This window comes from Limulus polyphemus, unplaced genomic scaffold (assembly GCF_000517525.1).
Source record: "Limulus polyphemus unplaced genomic scaffold, Limulus_polyphemus-2.1.2 Scaffold44, whole genome shotgun sequence".
In the NCBI taxonomy this organism is placed as follows: Eukaryota; Metazoa; Arthropoda; class Merostomata; order Xiphosura; family Limulidae; genus Limulus; species Limulus polyphemus.
In genome coordinates, this window is record NW_013665654.1 from 217,115 (window position 1) to 234,974 (window position 17,860).

Below are 17,860 nucleotides of genomic sequence, written 5' to 3' on the forward strand. Positions count from 1 at the left end.
TTGTGTTAAAGACTGTTCTTGATATTGACCTAGTGAACATCGAAAATTTTTGGAACTTAAGGATAAATTTCTTTATAAAAGTAAAACTATTGTACGCAACCAAAATCGTTGTATAAGTTATTTATAATAATAAAAAATTACGTTAACAAAAGCAAAAATGAACCAAACCCGTTTAACGAACCACAGCATTTATGTAGCAATAAACCTTTTAGAAGACGCGTATACACCCATGTACTATATCATAAAATAAAATAAAATCTCTCAATTTACAGTCTTGTTTTCTCCTCTTCTCCACGCTTAGTATTAGTTCTAGCAGGATATCAGATGCCATTTTTGAAAGTAGTATAATAACCGTCAAGTTGTTACCACGTTGTAAAATAGTTAACAGAACCAAAACAGTTGCTTCTTTTCTTTTAATCTAACTAGTTGGACGGGTGAAATAGAAACTTGTTTGTAACAAAGGACAGGAAATTGTGCTTCTATTTTTTTCTTAATATAATAAACATTATAACTGCAATAAAAATACATAAAGGTACCAATACTGAAAAAAAAAAAAAGACATACCGTTTTCAAGAATTATAACAATAGTGGTTACAGTTCATTCTAATGGTGAGGGATATAGAACAATTATATTTTTTCCGAAATTAGATATGAAATTAGTTTGGGGGTCCAACCCCCTCCCCCATGACCCTCCTCATGTCATCCTGTATCAGATTTGGTGCCGATTGATCAATAAATGTGGAAATGCATAAGAAACAGACAGACACACATATTGACGTATATTTATATAGATTGGATGTAAAAAAAATCGAACCAATTATTATTCTCGTTAGTTTACTCACGTAAAATGTTTAATGGACAATAGTCTTTCGTAATATTTCTGAAGTATAGATATCTGTGTATAGCAGACATAAAAAATATAAACTGAAACAATAAAAAACTAGTAATATTTAATACCTGCAAATCCATTCACTTTGTCTTTAGAAACACTTTAGCTTTATTCGTGTGAAAATAAAAAATATTGTGAAAATAGGTAAACCAATAATTTTTTTTATAGAATCTAATAAAGTTTGTCATTCTGTTTCTTAAAAGTTTCATTCTCGATCACTTTGATATGGTTAAAATTCTCGAAATCTAAAATCTTTGTTTTACAACCGTTTGATTAACTTGTTTGATCTTTTTAATTGAACTTTTGCAACTAATGTGTTTGTCTAAATCATTGATTATTTTAAATATGTGGCAGTGAGAATATGACAAAGCAAAAAAAAGAAATGTAGCACTAACATACAGAATAAAAAATTTTTTTGAAGTATAACATTCAGGCAAGCTGACTCGTGGCATTACAAAATTCATTACAAAAAACAACATACAATGAACACATTTGAAAACATGTTTACTTTTACTTTCTGAAAAACGTAACAAAAACACAAAAAATACGTATCATACTAACTAAAACACTTGAGCAACAACATTTTTCATTCAAAAAATATAACTTTCATGAATGGCCGTCATAGAACATAATATATATATATATATATATATAATATAATGTTTATACCATATCCAAACACAGCAAGATAAAACCTTACACAGTTTTAACAAAAAGTAAACTCCTCGGAAACCAAATGATAAACCATCACTGATTGTGATTTTCTTAACGTTAAGATGCATCCTTTGAGCACTTAAGATTGTCCACTAACGTAAATATATTACCTGATGCAGCAGAAAATGTGTGATTGTGTGAAAATTTTTTAGTGGTTCCAGTAACACATACCAGACACGCGCTTGAATTGGGATTATCACTGAATCAAATCTCAAATTATTACAAATTATTTCTGAAGATTATATTAACATGCCTCTCTTTCAGTTAAAATGCTTTACTTGCATTCTCTCTCTCTCTGTATATTATACGTATATATATATTCTTATAATGGTAGTACAAAGGTTCAAATCAAGTAAAAATGGTCATCTAATGCAAAGGCAAAAAAAAAAAAAACATACACATGATTAGTTCCAAAGAATGTAAAAGTCTTACAGTGCACCTTTTGCAAGGACTACCTGCACTAGCCATCCCTTATTTTGAAGTGATAGACTAAAGGGAAGGCAATTAGTCAACACTACTGACCACCAACTCTTCAGATACTCTAATTCAATAGTGGGATTTGACTATCACTCTTATAATGCACCCATGGCTCCGTATCGTGTAGCACAATTTTTGTTTTTTGGTGGTGACAGGGTGCGAACCATGGAGTCTCTGATACACGGTTCAGCATACTTACCAATAAGGCCACACTTGGCTCCCTGGCCAAAAAGAATTGGTATGAAATTATCTATAAGACACAGTTGAATTTAAATGGTTTAGATGATTATGAGTTACGTGGATGTTTCAAACTGATTAACAGATGAAAAAAAACAACAATGAAATGGCTTCATATGTAATGGAAAACTATAAAATCATTTTCAATTCTTTTAAATTTACTTATCAACTTGACAGAATGAAAAGAATGATAAACATTTTTGAGTAAACAAAAATTTTAGGTTGACTCTAGTAATATTTTCTATAAAAAATAACAATTATATTCTTGGACATTACCAATTATAAAGAATGAGAGTCTGAACTTTAATAAACCAGAATGAATAACATATCATTGATTAATTTGAAAAAATCCATTGGTACATCTTCTTAAATCATTAACATGAAATCAAATTTTAAAAACATTTAAAAATTTTTTTAATATTTAATTTTTTTACACTCCAAAAAGTTGTTAGAAGTAATTTTCAGAATAATACTGAAATATGACAAAATGCTTAAAAAACAGTATCACATTAACATATTTCATTAAGTTAAGAAGCTCACTCCTTTCTTCCGATTAATAATAGGATCTTCCAATTTAATTACATTAAACATGTTATATTTTCAATGTTTACAAAAAAAATTGTGCTGATACACTTCCACCATGTGTGAATAAAAATGGTATTATTATATCTGTATCTTGAACGTGATGAATTTACAACTGTAGAGAAAGTAAATCTTGGTGTATCATGTTTTTGACATGTATCTTAACAAAACACTTAATGTAATGTTACCAACTTTCCTTAGAGTTCAGTATTAGTTGTTCATTTTAGTGTCAAGCTTTTCATGGAGAAGACTAGTAGCCAATTTTTTTATTTTCTTAAAAAAGTCATGATTTTGTGGTGAGGCTATTCACATGATTTTTATTCACGTACTACAAACTAAGTTCATTCAGTTATTCATCACATAATACATACAGGATGTAACAACAGTAGCAACCATACTGTTTTATGTTAGTTTTTGTTGGATGAAGGTCAAAATAGACTATATTTGATACATCATGAAACCTCCAAACATGCCAAACTATGAATGGGAGCTATGGGAAAATATATGGAACGATTTTAAGTTTGAAGTTCTCTATATTGAATGAATGCTGTGTATTTTCAGAGTTGGTGTATTCCTTTTGTTATATCCTGTATGTGGAAATACAATATAAAATATTATAACACTTATGAATACATAATACTTCCATAAAATAACTAAACATAAAAATCTCAATAAAGTAATCACTATGACTTCAACAAAAGCTTTAACAACATTACATATGTAGAACTATAAAAAATTAGTGTCAAATAATTTCTCCTTCTAGGAATAATATTTAACTAACATTTCATAATGAAAAACCAATATTTTCTTCAAAGAACACAATGAAATAAAAAGTATACGAATTTAACATGAAAAACCAAAATATATACAATATGGGGTTCAATTTTATATATGCAGGAAAAATCTCTTTAAAAGTAATTGTATATAATGTAAAGTAATACATTAAGGTATCCAGTTCTGTCATCAATGCTATAATAACATATAATCTTGTTTTTTCTTCAACAAATTTACATGTGAAGTTACAGCCTAAACCTTAAATAATACATTGGGATGGCAAAAATGTGATCAAAGCATTTCTAATGATGAATGCATCTTAGATCCAAATTTTTGTTAAAATCAAAACAAAAAAAGACAATGAGCTATCCCCAGTAAGCAAAAAAAAATTACACAACTAATTATAATATCAACTCAGTAATTCAAGGTTATATTTACTAAAGCCCTCTTTACAGCCTTCCAGATATTTTTCCAACACATTATTCATTTACGATAAATCCTGCCCCCCCCCAAAAGTTTGATGCCACATATTTCCTCTAAAATACTGCGAACGTGTGGATTTGCATATAAGTTTAGTCTAAATAACTTGTGATTGACCATCCTTTTCAAAGTCTTAATGACTTAATAATCCATCTTTTTTCAGCAGAACAACTTAAATGTTACTATTCCACCAGCACAGAGTAATGTTGCTTTGAGTTCCAATTTTTTGTTTGTGTTTCTTCAGTGGACTTTTCTGATGAAAATGCACTTTCAGGTAAACTCTGGAAAAACATTTAAGTCTCTGTGATGAAGTCTAGGTGAACAGTAGTAATATACATGCAGATTATAAAGAGTTTACTTTTATTTTTTTTATCATGTAAAGCCCTTTACAACAGATTCCTTTCTCGGCATGATATAGTTAGTAGTAACTAATGTTCTAACAAATATACCAATGCCCAATCTCTCATCTGACACTTATGCTTCAATCCTTTGTAAAATACAGTAAAGAACACATACTTTCTCTTAATGTTGAAGTCAAAAAATAATGTTTAACAGCAAAGCTGGTAAATAGAAAATGTTAAAACATCACATAAAGATTGTTTATTATTCTTAAACACATTTACTTTTGACTGTCGATATGACTTCCAGTTCCTTATTGTAATAATTTCATCTATTAATTTTTAATTCTTTGAGCACATCAAGCAGCCGGTAATAGGATAGTGTAAGGTAATACACCCACCAGGGACTATGGCTTCCTTTTTATATTTTATGTTAGAAAATTATAACTTTCAAATTGAACGACACCATATATATATTTGGGCTAAATGGCCAAGTCAGAGAATCCTATGGTTCAGGTAGCCTAACAAGAGAGAAGCCAGCAGCACCCACCACCAAAAGTGGCTTGGCTCTTTGAATCAAATGGTGGGATTAACTGTCACTTTGATTATGTGTCTACAGCTAAAAGTTTAGAGCAAGTCCATTAGCATTACATCTTGAACACCAGACTCTCCAATACAAAGTGTGACATGCTACCCATCTAGGTCATGCCTTCCCTAATATAATTTTTTTTTAATCAATGGTAAGAACCATTACATTTCACAGTAAATGTTTCTTAATTGTCTACATACAGAAGTTAGGTAAGTATGCAGTATCCAGTCATTATGATGAATATGTTTTTTAAACTCATTTAAAAGAACAAACACTTGTCAGTGATTAGGTTATTACAAGCTATTTATCAATTGGTAATGAATATAAATATAATTTCATGTTAAAGCAACCACACAATTTCACACCAATTTAAAAATCAAGGTAGAGGTATATCAAAAGAAATACATTTAGTTAAACTGCACTAAAGATACCATCTATAGGAACTATAAAATCAGTAATACAAACATCACACCTAAAAGTATAAATGACTTATTTTATAGAAAATCTAGTCAGACCAAATCACTGAGGGTTGCAGCAGTTCATAATTTCATAAATACTTTTAAAAGCTCTTACATGGAGTTTCAGACATTTCTATAACCAATACACTTAACACTGATCATGAAATAACTGTTGAGCTAACAGTACAACTTTTTAGCATTTCTACAAACAAGATAACATGAAAGGAAACTTATGACAAAGTACTAAAGATAACAAGATCTTTCAGCAGTCTTACACCACATTCAGTAAGCTTAAGTCTATATAAAACTTTAATTTTCCATCATCTCTGGTAAAAATGCTTATAGCAGTAGAACACCACAGTATCTAAAAATATATATATATATATACATGTTTATAACATACATTCAAATAATCATTACATCATATGGGAACCTGTACAAAAAATATAAGGCAATGTAGTAGTTTAAAACTAATGATCATTTGATCAATATTCAGTCTTCTAGACTAGGCAATTTGTATTCTCTTCAATCTCTCTAGCATTAATACAAATGTCTATAACCTTGATTTTCTCTTGTCATATTTTTTTTTACATCTGCAATATTTTCCAATTTTTCTTTTAATTAAACAAATCTTCACCTTTCTTACAAATTATAATAATTTGATACTCTAGAAAGTTCAAAAAAGGCACCAAATTCTGTATTTTGATATTCCCAATACTAATCTTCATTACAGATCTTGCTACAGACAACAAATTATAGCCACAAGAATTAATCTTGATGCTTATTAATGGATCTCCCCTTACTCTTTACTGTAAATTGACAAAACTGTACACTTAACTAAAGGTATTCAGTTATCATTATGTTGGCACTGATAAATGAAAAAGATGATTTTGAACATGGTAAACCAATAAAAATAAAAGTTTTTGGACACAAATGATGTAAAACATATTAAACAGCATATAATCTGAAGTCCAGGTCATTATTGTGGCTAATAATGAAACGTGGATAACATATTTCAGGCTAAAGCTTTTTACTTCATGATTTACTGTAGAAACTCCATGTGATCAGTTGAAAGAACCTCTTCTCCCATGTGGTGAGAAGACAACAGGGGATCACCATTAACTGGAAGCATGTCATCATCCATCATTGTTTCATCATACTGGCCAAGAGGATGACCAGGGCTTGCACTCAGTGTAGAGCTTAGTCCAGATCTAGGGTTTAGAGTAGGACTTGCTTGAGGCTCCTGATTTACCTTCAAACCAATCATGTTCAAATCTAGTGTAGACAAGTGAGTGTTCCCACTGATATAGGTGCTGCTTGTGCCAGGAGTGTTTAAAAACATGTTTGGAGGGTTAGGTTCCTGCTTAACAAAGGTATTCAGATCATTTTCTTGTGGTGGCTGCCAAGCGTAGTCTGTAACTGGGATGCCATGTGAACGTAGCTGAATCTTCAGCTCCTTCAAGTTGAATGAGAGAAAAATTATTAACTACTAGTACAGTTGCAATATTGTTTCAAAATTCTTGTAAAGCTTCAATACTTTAAATAAGAAAAATTGACATATATCAACATACTGAAATAAGACAAAATTACAGATACTTTATTAATTTACATTTGTTTAATTTAACTGCCATCATTGAACTGTTAAACAATACAAACATTTTATCTTACTTTATATCGGAAAATAATATAACTGACAATTTGATGGTTCACTTTAAATGACAATAGTATGCATGAACACTAGGATGCATCAGAATTACCTAGTCAAAAATTTTATTTTGTAATTGCTGGTCAGCAGGGTGTTTTATTCTTTTATTATAAGAATTAATCTTATGCAGTATGAAACTCTTCCAATTATATCTTCAACTGCCAAAAGAGAACCAAAGTTTGAAAAAAAGTATATCATTTCTCCACCAAATGAAATAGTTAATCATGAGGACTTAATGGTTTCAAGCACAAAAGATTCTGATGTTGTTAATACTGCACTTTCTACACTGAAATCCCCAAATCCTAAAATAAACAAATGAGGACACCGCTTTCAACGGTAGTGAGAGAAGCTGACAGGTACTGTATTTCACATAGAGCTGCTGCAGCCCTTACTTCAGCTGTTTTGGAAGATATGGGCATTATTTAAGAAAATGACAATGTTCAAATTGTCAATAAAAACAAGATACGACATGAACAAGAAAAATACCGATAAACATTACTGACTTCTGAGGAATCAAACTGTATTAAATCTATCTACTTTGATGATAGAAAAGATACAACTAAAATTGTCATTAAAAATAGGTAAAAACATTATAAACTTGTAGTCATGGAATAGCACATAACTTTAGTCAGGGAATCTGAATCAATTTTCAAGGATCACATTTCTCCTTTTTCTGGAAACAAACAGAAGGTATAAAAAAATCTATCATTCAATGTTTTAAAGATAACAAAATTTCATCTGATCATTTAGTTGCTGTAGACTGTGACAGCACATATATCAATTGCCTTCAGTAAACTTTGTTTCAGTCGAAATTACAGAGCCATTACTGAAAACTGACCATCCTGAGGATCTTAGTACAGATCAAAAATATTTGTATGATATGTGCAATGTGGTAGTGTCAAGTCATTGTTCAAGAGAACTTGCTTTTCATGACCCTGGTACAGACGGTCGAACACGATCATGAACAGTTTACCATGATTTCTGCCAGCAAGCAGACGGTCCCCTTATCCAACGCCGCTGGTAATTATCAACGGACTACCGCTCAACTTCTCGCCTCGGGACACCGCCAACTTTATCCGTTGCTACAAGCCCGAAGCCCACGTATTTCCTGAGCGCACCCGTCATCTCCCCAAGGGAGGTATATTCCTCCAGCCCAGGACACCCGAAAACTTCCATTACCTTTGCCACCCTTGGTCTTCAAACCCACCTGTCACATGCCAACCCCCAAAAGCAACGCCAGTCTTCACACAGTATTTCTAAGAAATGTCCACATATCCTTTACACCAGAGGAAATCCATCAAGCCCTCAAAACTACAACCAACTCAATGATCCACGTAGTCCACCGAATCACATAGGAGAAAACTGGTTCACCCTCTCATTTCATGAAAGTTGTCAGAACTTCCAAACTAACTGCAGACTCCATCATTACCCACGGCTGCTCTCTTGAGTTCTACCATTTCAAAGCAGAGAAACCATAACGGAAGCCTCACCCACCCCTACCTTTTCCAGTTCATCCCCCAAGCCCACGTTTCACAACATCCGAATGGCAACAGCTGCCAACCAGAACACTACCACCCAACCTATCACATCTGACAAAGCAACTCAAACTTCGCCCACATCTGAGACAGAAACACAAGAATGATAATAATATGACCAAACTACCACTACAAGAAGGAAAAAAAGGTACACAGACCCAGCCGCCAGTCCTACTAGTAACCAATGATGCATGTCAACAAACTAGCAACCTGCCCCTCAGCCCAGTCCCACTTTCTGCACCCTCATCGTCAAACTCACCCAACGCTCTTGTAATTGACACTTCCTCTGACCATAACCTACCTGATGAACCTTTCCTAGCTCTCCGGCCACTTACCAGCAACACCGAGGACTTCACGCTGTCACAACCATACTGGAACTTGAACCTGTACCCCAGTAAAACCCTGGTGAACATCAGAAGAATCCGTAACTCATTTAAACTTTAATCAACCCCCCAGCACCAGACTTCACTTTGCCTTTCCAATTTATTTCTTCTCACTAACTGGGCACTAGTAAGAGATTGGTCGTTACCAGTGAAAGTGGGTTTTCTCGGGGTAATCTCATTTCCCTCCACAACAAATTCTTGGCATAGGATTTATAGATCCCCACCATCCTGATGGACCATCTGTCCTATATCAGCCGTTTACGTTTATAATTATGCTTGTTTATGATTTCTAGACAGCCTGTTTGTATCAATTTCTTGTTTATACTTCAATTCAAGCCCATACCTCTAGTACACGTGCGGGGTGAAGGAGGACTGCTTAATCTTCAAGCACCCCTGATTATTAATTATTTCTTTTGAAATAATTAAGTTCAAATCAAAATAACTGCCAGAGATAGATAGATAGACCCTGGTACAATCAACCATTCTCACTGGTTAACAACAGCAAACAGGAGTTTGCACCTTTACGTCACAACTGTTAACCCATCCAAGAAGCTTAGTTTGTTAGTGAGACATGTAATTGAAGTGTATGCAACAATTTGGTTTAATATCAAGAAAAATCCCTCATGGCTAACTGCACCTTTTTCTACTTGTAAAAAAAATCACATTTTCTTCCTGAATCAGAGAAATATGTGGTGGATAAAGTAATCTGGAGAAAAGCATATTTTACCTACCTGGAAAATTTGCTGCTTGCAATGCTTGGAGAAGATTCTATGGATATAAGACAACTTGCTCTTCGGATAATATTAGCTGCTCGATCTACCTTAAATTCTAGCACAATGAGACAGTTTGTGGTTCCAAATATCAATATGGTAGCTCAACATTATACTGATCTAATAATGTGGACTGAGAGTATAGCCACAACTTACAAAAAATATAAGCAATGAACAGTTGGTTTCTTTCATTAATCAATATGACATACCAGTTTTCAAGTTCAACATGCCATGTCACACACAAGCAGTTGAAAGGCATGTTAAAATTGTAACAGAAGCTTCAACAACTGTTTGTGGTTATAACAGAAGAAAGGGATTCATTAGAGCAAAACTTCAATCTCATAAAAATCATGAAAAAATTTAATACTAAGAAACAATACACAATCCAGTAATTCTACTGCCCAGTGGATGGGTGTAATTTGACATGTAAATACCTCCTCTTGGGGAGTTCTGGGTAATTTAGGATATAAAACTCCAAAATTAGCTAAATGTTGCATATTCAAAGTTATGGTACTTTGATTTCTCATACATTTTGATTATGGATGTTTTAAGGAAACCCCCCCCCCCACACACACACACTCGCGTCAGTACAAGATGTAATTTTAGAAGCCTGAAACTTACCCACATAATTGCTACTATTAAAAGGCACCAATCGCATACCCTGATAATGATATAAGAAATTTATATTTTCAATGCACCCTAATGAACACTTATTAACATATTGATTCAAAGTTGGCTTCAACAGTTATTTGAATTTACACACAATTTCTACATGGCTATTTTCTAGCTTTTGAACAGACCACTGGTAATGCATTAAGTCAATTAACAAGAATATAAGTCTGTGGATCCACTTTAACTAAATTCTTGTATTTCATACTTTGAAAGAGTATTTGTGTGGATTTTGAAGTATGATGGTTGTTTAATTAGGAATCTATGAAAACCCAGCTTCACAAAAAATAATGCAACTAAAAGTTTCAAAAAGCCACAGCTAATTGTTTAAAAAACAACAAAAAATAAATCCATTTCTTACAAAGAATTGTTTTAGAACAAACCTGTATTCTAAGAAGTAGCTTCCTGTTCTGGTGCTCCAGCTGTCTCTGTCTTTCTTCCATATGAGTGATTTTAACAACTTCTTTTTTCAAGCAGCGCACATAGTCCACTGAGGCCTTAAGAATTGTTCCCTTATTTTGTCGGAGGTCACGGACTAGGTCAAAATGGCTGCAACAGAGTTTTCCATATTTAAGAGGTCCAATTTTGCTACAAGTAAGTGAAAATACGACAAGGTAATACAAAAAAAAATGGATCAACAAATAATCATCACCAGTCTGTTACATTCAAACATTTCAATTACTATATAAAAAATTTTGTTTGCCTACTTCAGATTTCTATGAATTTATTGAAGATTTTCACTTGGTTGTATTATTTGCATACTTTTCAATGTAGAACAACTTATAAGGATTCTGAGAGTAGACAGCAATAGTACTACAAATCAATTATTCAATGCTCTCAACACAAAACTGTTGTCTCTAAGACTTGTTAAATTGTTTCTGAAATCTGTGGTAAAAGAAAGTTTTTTTCTTTTTGCTTAGTACACTCCTATTGATGCTGAGCAAGTGCAGTGATTAACATGTTGGACCGTGGATCTGAAGTTCAATGATTTGTGTTCCCTTACTACCAAAAAATAATATTAATGTTCTGTCCTTTGGGAACATGGATGTATTATAAAAGTGATGGTAAAATTCCACTATTTGATTAAAGTAGGCCAAGGGTTGATGGTGGATGGTATTAACACTCTAGTGTATCACTTCAAATTTAGGGATGGCTAGTGTAGGCAGCCATAAGTAACTTTGTTCAAAATTCAACAAACAAAACAAAAACTCTTCTAAAATAAGCCAGTTTTGAAGAGTGTCACCCTATATTAGTAATTTTCAAAACAATAAACAGTAAGCAAGCCTTCTTTGAGGCAGTGAATTCAGCTGCTGTTAATGATTATTTATTATATTTTCTTTTCACTGTTGGTATCCTACTTTGTGTAGGGGTTCTGACATAAGCAGCAGCTTTAAGATTAACAAACTCCCAAATATTCTTCAAACACTCAAACAATGCAAGCAGTATAATACATGTGTATATTCATGTGTAAGCCAAACCAAATTAGTTATTAGGGAAATGAAGATACTATGCAGCTATAACTTATCTTGTAATATGTTTGTTTAATTCTATTCTCTTTGACTTTATTGTTTAGAAACTGATAAAAAATAATGCCATATTTTTTTTATTTATTTGCTGGTGACTCTCTCAGCTGGTACCTGTACAATATTTTATAATTTGAGATAATAATTTATCACTAATATCTTATCCAACAAAGTTCTCAAGTCAGCATTCAACACATTGGTTTAAAAACATTGCAGTACAATATATACTATAGACATGTGGGCTCTTTAAGTTATTTTTTAAATTTCACAAAATAAATGCAAGAATTTCTTTCATGGAAATTTCATAAATAGTTATTTACTCAACTACACTGATAATTCCAGTCTTAGAGTAAAATTTATCTTGCATTGACATAACTCAAACCCTAGACTTTATACTTCAATGAATTTCTGAATCTCTTGTAAAAATAAAAAATACTATTCATGTTGAAATAATGAAAACATATGATGATTTACAAAACATAAATATATTTAACACTCTCTATTAAATCCATACTTAACTTCTATAAAGTATAAAACATGATTCAACATATACAAACATAAAAGAATTCAGAATTAAATTATTATAGACTTGCACTGCAATATCCTACAAATTATTGACTACACTGTCTTACAAGTATGTTATTCTTCAATATTAGTTTCTACAATCCATTTACAGTCACAAGTTCACATGAATGCTATAACACCAACAAGTCCAACATAGTTTCTCCCATTCATTTTGGGTTAATAGTGACACAACTTTAATTAAAATGACAAGTGACTTGGAACTTCTTACTTCCTGAAAAATCTCTCATGGCAGACAACTCTGTATAAAAGAACATGATATGTTTACTTGATTTTTGACATTAACTAATGATGTCATTAGTCTTTTTTTTACTAACTTATTGAAGGTGGTATGTGCAGCAGAAAATGTAATTGCAGACAAAAACAAACATTTTTTTCCAGTAATGAGCATTGCATTTATCAGATAAAAACTAAAAAGAATAAAAAATAAATACATTTTTTCCAACATATCTTTAGGCTTTAAGGGAGCATTCTATTCAAAACTGACAGGCTAAAAATGGTATGAAAGCTAATCTTATTTACCATAGTAAAGATATTTTCTGAAACTGGCAACTCACACGAAGGAGCAGCATAATGTTTCATGAATGTGAAGAAACTTCAATAGAACTTCAGTGAAGTTTAGCTGTCATGTTTGTTATTGTCACTGCTTAATCCTAAGTATCGTGTAACTGAACAAACAGGAAAGAGCTATAAGTAGATGGTGTTGAACAGTGGCAAAGAACAGGACAACTTGACAACACATGCATGAAACTAAATTGTTTTGTTTTCCTCCACTGCTATCAATTTACCAGCTTTAAAAAATAATCTCAGAAGATTTTGTTTTCCCACAAACTAACAAACACATGAGAAAGCTTTTCTTTACATCAACTTAACTGTAACATGATCAGTCATGCTCTCCCTGAAGGCAACCTTATTCAGTGTAAACTGACACTATGAGTATCTCATGAAGCTGACTTACTACCATATCAGTGAACAGCCTGGTTTTAAACTCATCTAACCACAGAAGTTTGATTGCAAAAATACCAGAAAATAATAAAACTGTAAAGCAGTTCAGTACTCACGGGTCATTGTTCTTTGGCAGAAGGTTCCCCAGCTCTTTTATCCGGTCATTGATATTGAATCTTCGTCTTCTTTCAACTGTTGAACAAAAATTTTCCAAAAGCATATAACATGCAATACAAGCTAAGAAACTAAAAACCCTTTCTCTCAAGCATATTCAAATAAAAATAAAATGTTAATTTTTTTCTAAAAGGAAATTCACAAGAAATCCATGCCTGTATATTCAAATATTAAATAATAATATTCAAATTTTGTAGTTCAGTGACAACACAACATTATATTAGTCAGTATTTTAGGATCAAGTTTAAAGTTGTACAGCTGTATCATATTAACTTAAAAATATCAATTCATAATCACTCAAGATCAGACTATCAGTAATAAACAGACTGAAATTAGTATTGTTATTTCATACACAAATAATGCAAACACCTTCAATGCTGTACTAAAACAAAACCCAAAGTTTTTACAGTGTAACAAAAAATACAAAAGCTAAAAATGGAAAACAAGGCAAACTTGATTAAAGTCACCTGTTAATTACAGCTTTATAGAATAGAAACAAGAAATAAATATGTACAAAGTTTTCATGAAACCAGATACAAATCTACAATATAAGTATATCACAAAAAATTAGATTAGGTCCTAGATCAATCAGACAAGTAAAAATGGGGACATTTATTATTTTGAAATTTTCAGAGAGAAAAAAATTATATTAGACAACCACTTTATAACTCAAATTAATTTCAAAATATAAAACTGGAGAATAATTATTTTACTCATTAGAAAATTTGGATATGGCTTGTATGTAATTAAATACTTGAAATCATCTTCTCACTAAAACTTTAATAAATAAAATGTACAAAAAATACAGAAAGTGTACAGCTAGAAATACATCATCCCTAAAGAAAAATTAATGGAAGAACAGTTTTCTCTTTTAATGAGGATAGGTAGAAAATATGGTAAAATTTTAAAAAAAGGTTGATATGAAATTACACATATTTGGACTATTTTTTTTTTTACCTGAAATTATGATCAAATTCATATAGACGAGAAAGTAATTTTAATTTGAAATATGCTTGTTATTGACACCTAAAGAACTTTCAAGGCTGTAATTCCATTTTACAGTTACACTCAAACACAGACAGATATATTATACAAAAGTATACATAAGGGAATTTTATTAAATTATAAATACTCTATTTTTGTTACTTAAAAACAAGTGACAAATTAAATATTGGATATTACTAACTCATATTGTGATTATCTTTCTTTTGTCTATCTTTCGCTATTGCACGGATCTGGTCATCACATACAGACAACGGCTCTTCTTTCACACATGCAAAGTCAGGTGGGCATGATTCTGATGATTCCACTTGTCCCAAAGAAAATATATCAAGAAGATTTGCAGCTCCAGGCATCTATAAATTATACACTGATTGGCTAATTCCAGTTCTAAAATTACTATTTAACTTGTTTCGATTTTTTGTTTTCTAAAAAAGCAGAAGAAAAACTCAGGGCCATAGCAAACTTTTATATGCTTGGAAGTATGATTTATCTTTTTTTCTAATGCCTAAAAATGTTTCTGTATGTATATTTATCCACAAAAACAAAAATAATTACAGAGATCCTAATTTTTATTTATATCAGAAATAATTTTTAAGGTTTTTGTGGTACATACACAACTACAAAAAACAAAACAGAAAACTTTATGCTAAATCTTACAAATAAACACAAAAGCATTAATTAAATTTTAAGTGTCACTTAACAGATGGCTATGTTTAAATTATATATATTAGTTTGTGAATTATATATGTTTGAAAAACACACATCTCACAAACAGTCATTTCATAGTCAAGTTGTAGAACAATAAATTTCAAATGAGGATGAGATGGTATTTATTGGCAAACTAACAGTAACAGAAACTAAGTAAGCTCTCTTTTAAAAGCCTAACAATAACTTCTTTGTTAAATGGTAAGCAATATACTCCAAAAGAAATATTACTTTCTTTTGTCTGAAGAAGTATAAATTGAGGCAAATTACACTTTAAAAACCTATTTCCCTGCTGAATGGGTAGATATTTTTAATCACCTGAATGATTACACCTCATACTAGCTACCCAACTTGTTACATCTTCCTCTAGCCACCTGACTTCTTAGATCTCAATCAAATATTTTTGTAAACCACCCTCAAGTAATCCTTATGAAAGCATTCAGAGACTTAGGTGCCAATTTTATGAATGTTTTGTTCATAAATGATAACCAGAAACCATGTAAAGTATGTCAAAATATTTCAGTTTTTTTATCTTTACTAACATTCAAAGTTTATCAAAATGTAGCTAAACAATCTGAACTTAAAACTTATTGATACACAAATAAATGTCAGAATAAAGATAAAGTGATTGAATTATTTAAGGTATATGTGTAGTAACTAAAGTAAAACAAAACAAGCTCAAAATTTCTTATTGAAATATTAATATTTTCATTCTACAGATATATTTTTAACTCAATTTATTAAAATTTGGTTAAAAGAATGAATATTTAACAAAACTTTCCATATCTTAAGAATTTGCATCTATTTTTTTTGTTAGTACCTAATTGAAATAGCAAACCCTAGAGAATCCAAATTTTGTCAAGAATGTTAAAAATAAGTTATTCCAGAACTGCTACCTGTTCATTAAATCCCTGCAGAACAACATCTAACACTTCAGAAACATATAATTGTAGATTCACCTTAACAGTTAGATACCAACCGTTGATGGAAGATTGAGAGTTGGCTCTAGTTCAAGAAGATTAACGTCACCTCCAGTATCTCCAGTTCCCAAGTTACTGAAATCATCCCAGAATTCATCCAGCTGCAAAACAGTGAATGGGTAATCTTTTAAATAAATTCTACATATAAAAAAAAGATACACCATACTGGAAATTACAAATACTGTTTCACTTTAACCAAACTTATATATAAATAAAGTTTTCATGAAAAGAAATAGCAGAAAGCTGACAGTCCAATAACAAGCGAATTTGTGATACGAAAGGACAGAATTTATAGATATTTGCCTATTTTTTCTTAAATAAACACTATGAAATGACTGATAAAATTACTAATCAGAAAACTAACTAATAACTGTGACACTTATGGCACTTCACCAATACACTTTCCAGAGATGGTAAAAAAAGTTCACAGCTATTACTACAAATAAATGTCACTCATTTTTTCCAGTGAAAAACATACATTAAGGAAAGGCTTAAAAAGCTTATAAATTTAATGGCTAAATAATTAGATTATTTCCTATTACCCTTAATATAGGCAACATAATGTTTCTAGCCTAACAATCACACAAGTACACATTTTTCAAAAAATTCATAAACTCCATAAGTTTTATTTTCCAATCACAATATTATATACTTTATAAACTTTCATGAAACTTTTCTACTGAAACTTCATACTAAAAAAACAACCAATCACAGGTGGAAAGTTTACAGTACAGTATATCTAAAGAGAAGCTTAAAGGTGAAGGTGAACACCTCAAACTTGATTTATATTTATATATATAAAGAAAATGCTAGTGTTGAAACCAACTTGTATTTTATTTAATGGGTGATATGTATGGTTGATAATACTTCTGTAATGTAAAACTGATTTTGAAGAGCTTATAAAAAAGTAAAATCTAATAGCAATACAGCCAGTATAAATTATAAATATATACAAAAAGTTTTTTTACAAGTTTGGAGGATAAATTATATATATTTTTAACTGTTTTTAACAATAGTAATTACAGACCTAGAGTGTGTAAGTATGCTTGGGTTTACTATGGTATTCATACAGGTTTGTGACTATTGTATGGGAGCTGAAATGTCTAATGGTCCAATTACAGTACCTTTTTTATCTTTCTTCTAAATTCCTTTCCTTGCATTTCTGTAAAAGGAGCAACAGCCTTCCTAATGATGACTACACAGGGTGAAGAACAGTTTTGAATGTTACGAACATCATAGGCTTGAGTGTGAACACCATATTTGTCCCGAGTGCTTGTGTATGCATGGCTTAGATGCTGTTACCCCGCCTGTATGTGCTCCACCATTTCCGTATTCATGGCGTGTTAGAT

General features: G+C 31.4%; 1 protein-coding gene across 2 annotated transcripts in view; it reads right to left on the bottom strand.

Moving 5' to 3' along the window:
• Nucleotides 1–1,376: 1,376 nt before the first annotated feature.
• The window catches only part of LOC106462266 (microphthalmia-associated transcription factor-like), a 72,230-nt gene continuing 55,746 nt past the window's right edge, over nucleotides 1,377–17,860 (bottom strand). The window contains exons 4-8 of one of the 2 annotated variants that reach the window (XM_013922177.2): nucleotides 16,511–16,612; nucleotides 15,011–15,179; nucleotides 13,767–13,842; nucleotides 10,984–11,149; nucleotides 1,377–6,994 (exon numbers count right to left, since the gene is read on the bottom strand). In XM_013922177.2, coding sequence (XP_013777631.1) covers nucleotides 6,581–6,994; nucleotides 10,984–11,149; nucleotides 13,767–13,842; nucleotides 15,011–15,179; nucleotides 16,511–16,612 — 927 coding nt within the window. In that variant the 3' untranslated portion in view covers nucleotides 1,377–6,580. Of the gene's footprint in view, nucleotides 6,995–10,983; nucleotides 11,189–13,766; nucleotides 13,843–15,010; nucleotides 15,180–16,510; nucleotides 16,613–17,860 lie in introns of both variants that reach the window. The other variant, XM_013922169.2, reaches the window with a different exon arrangement.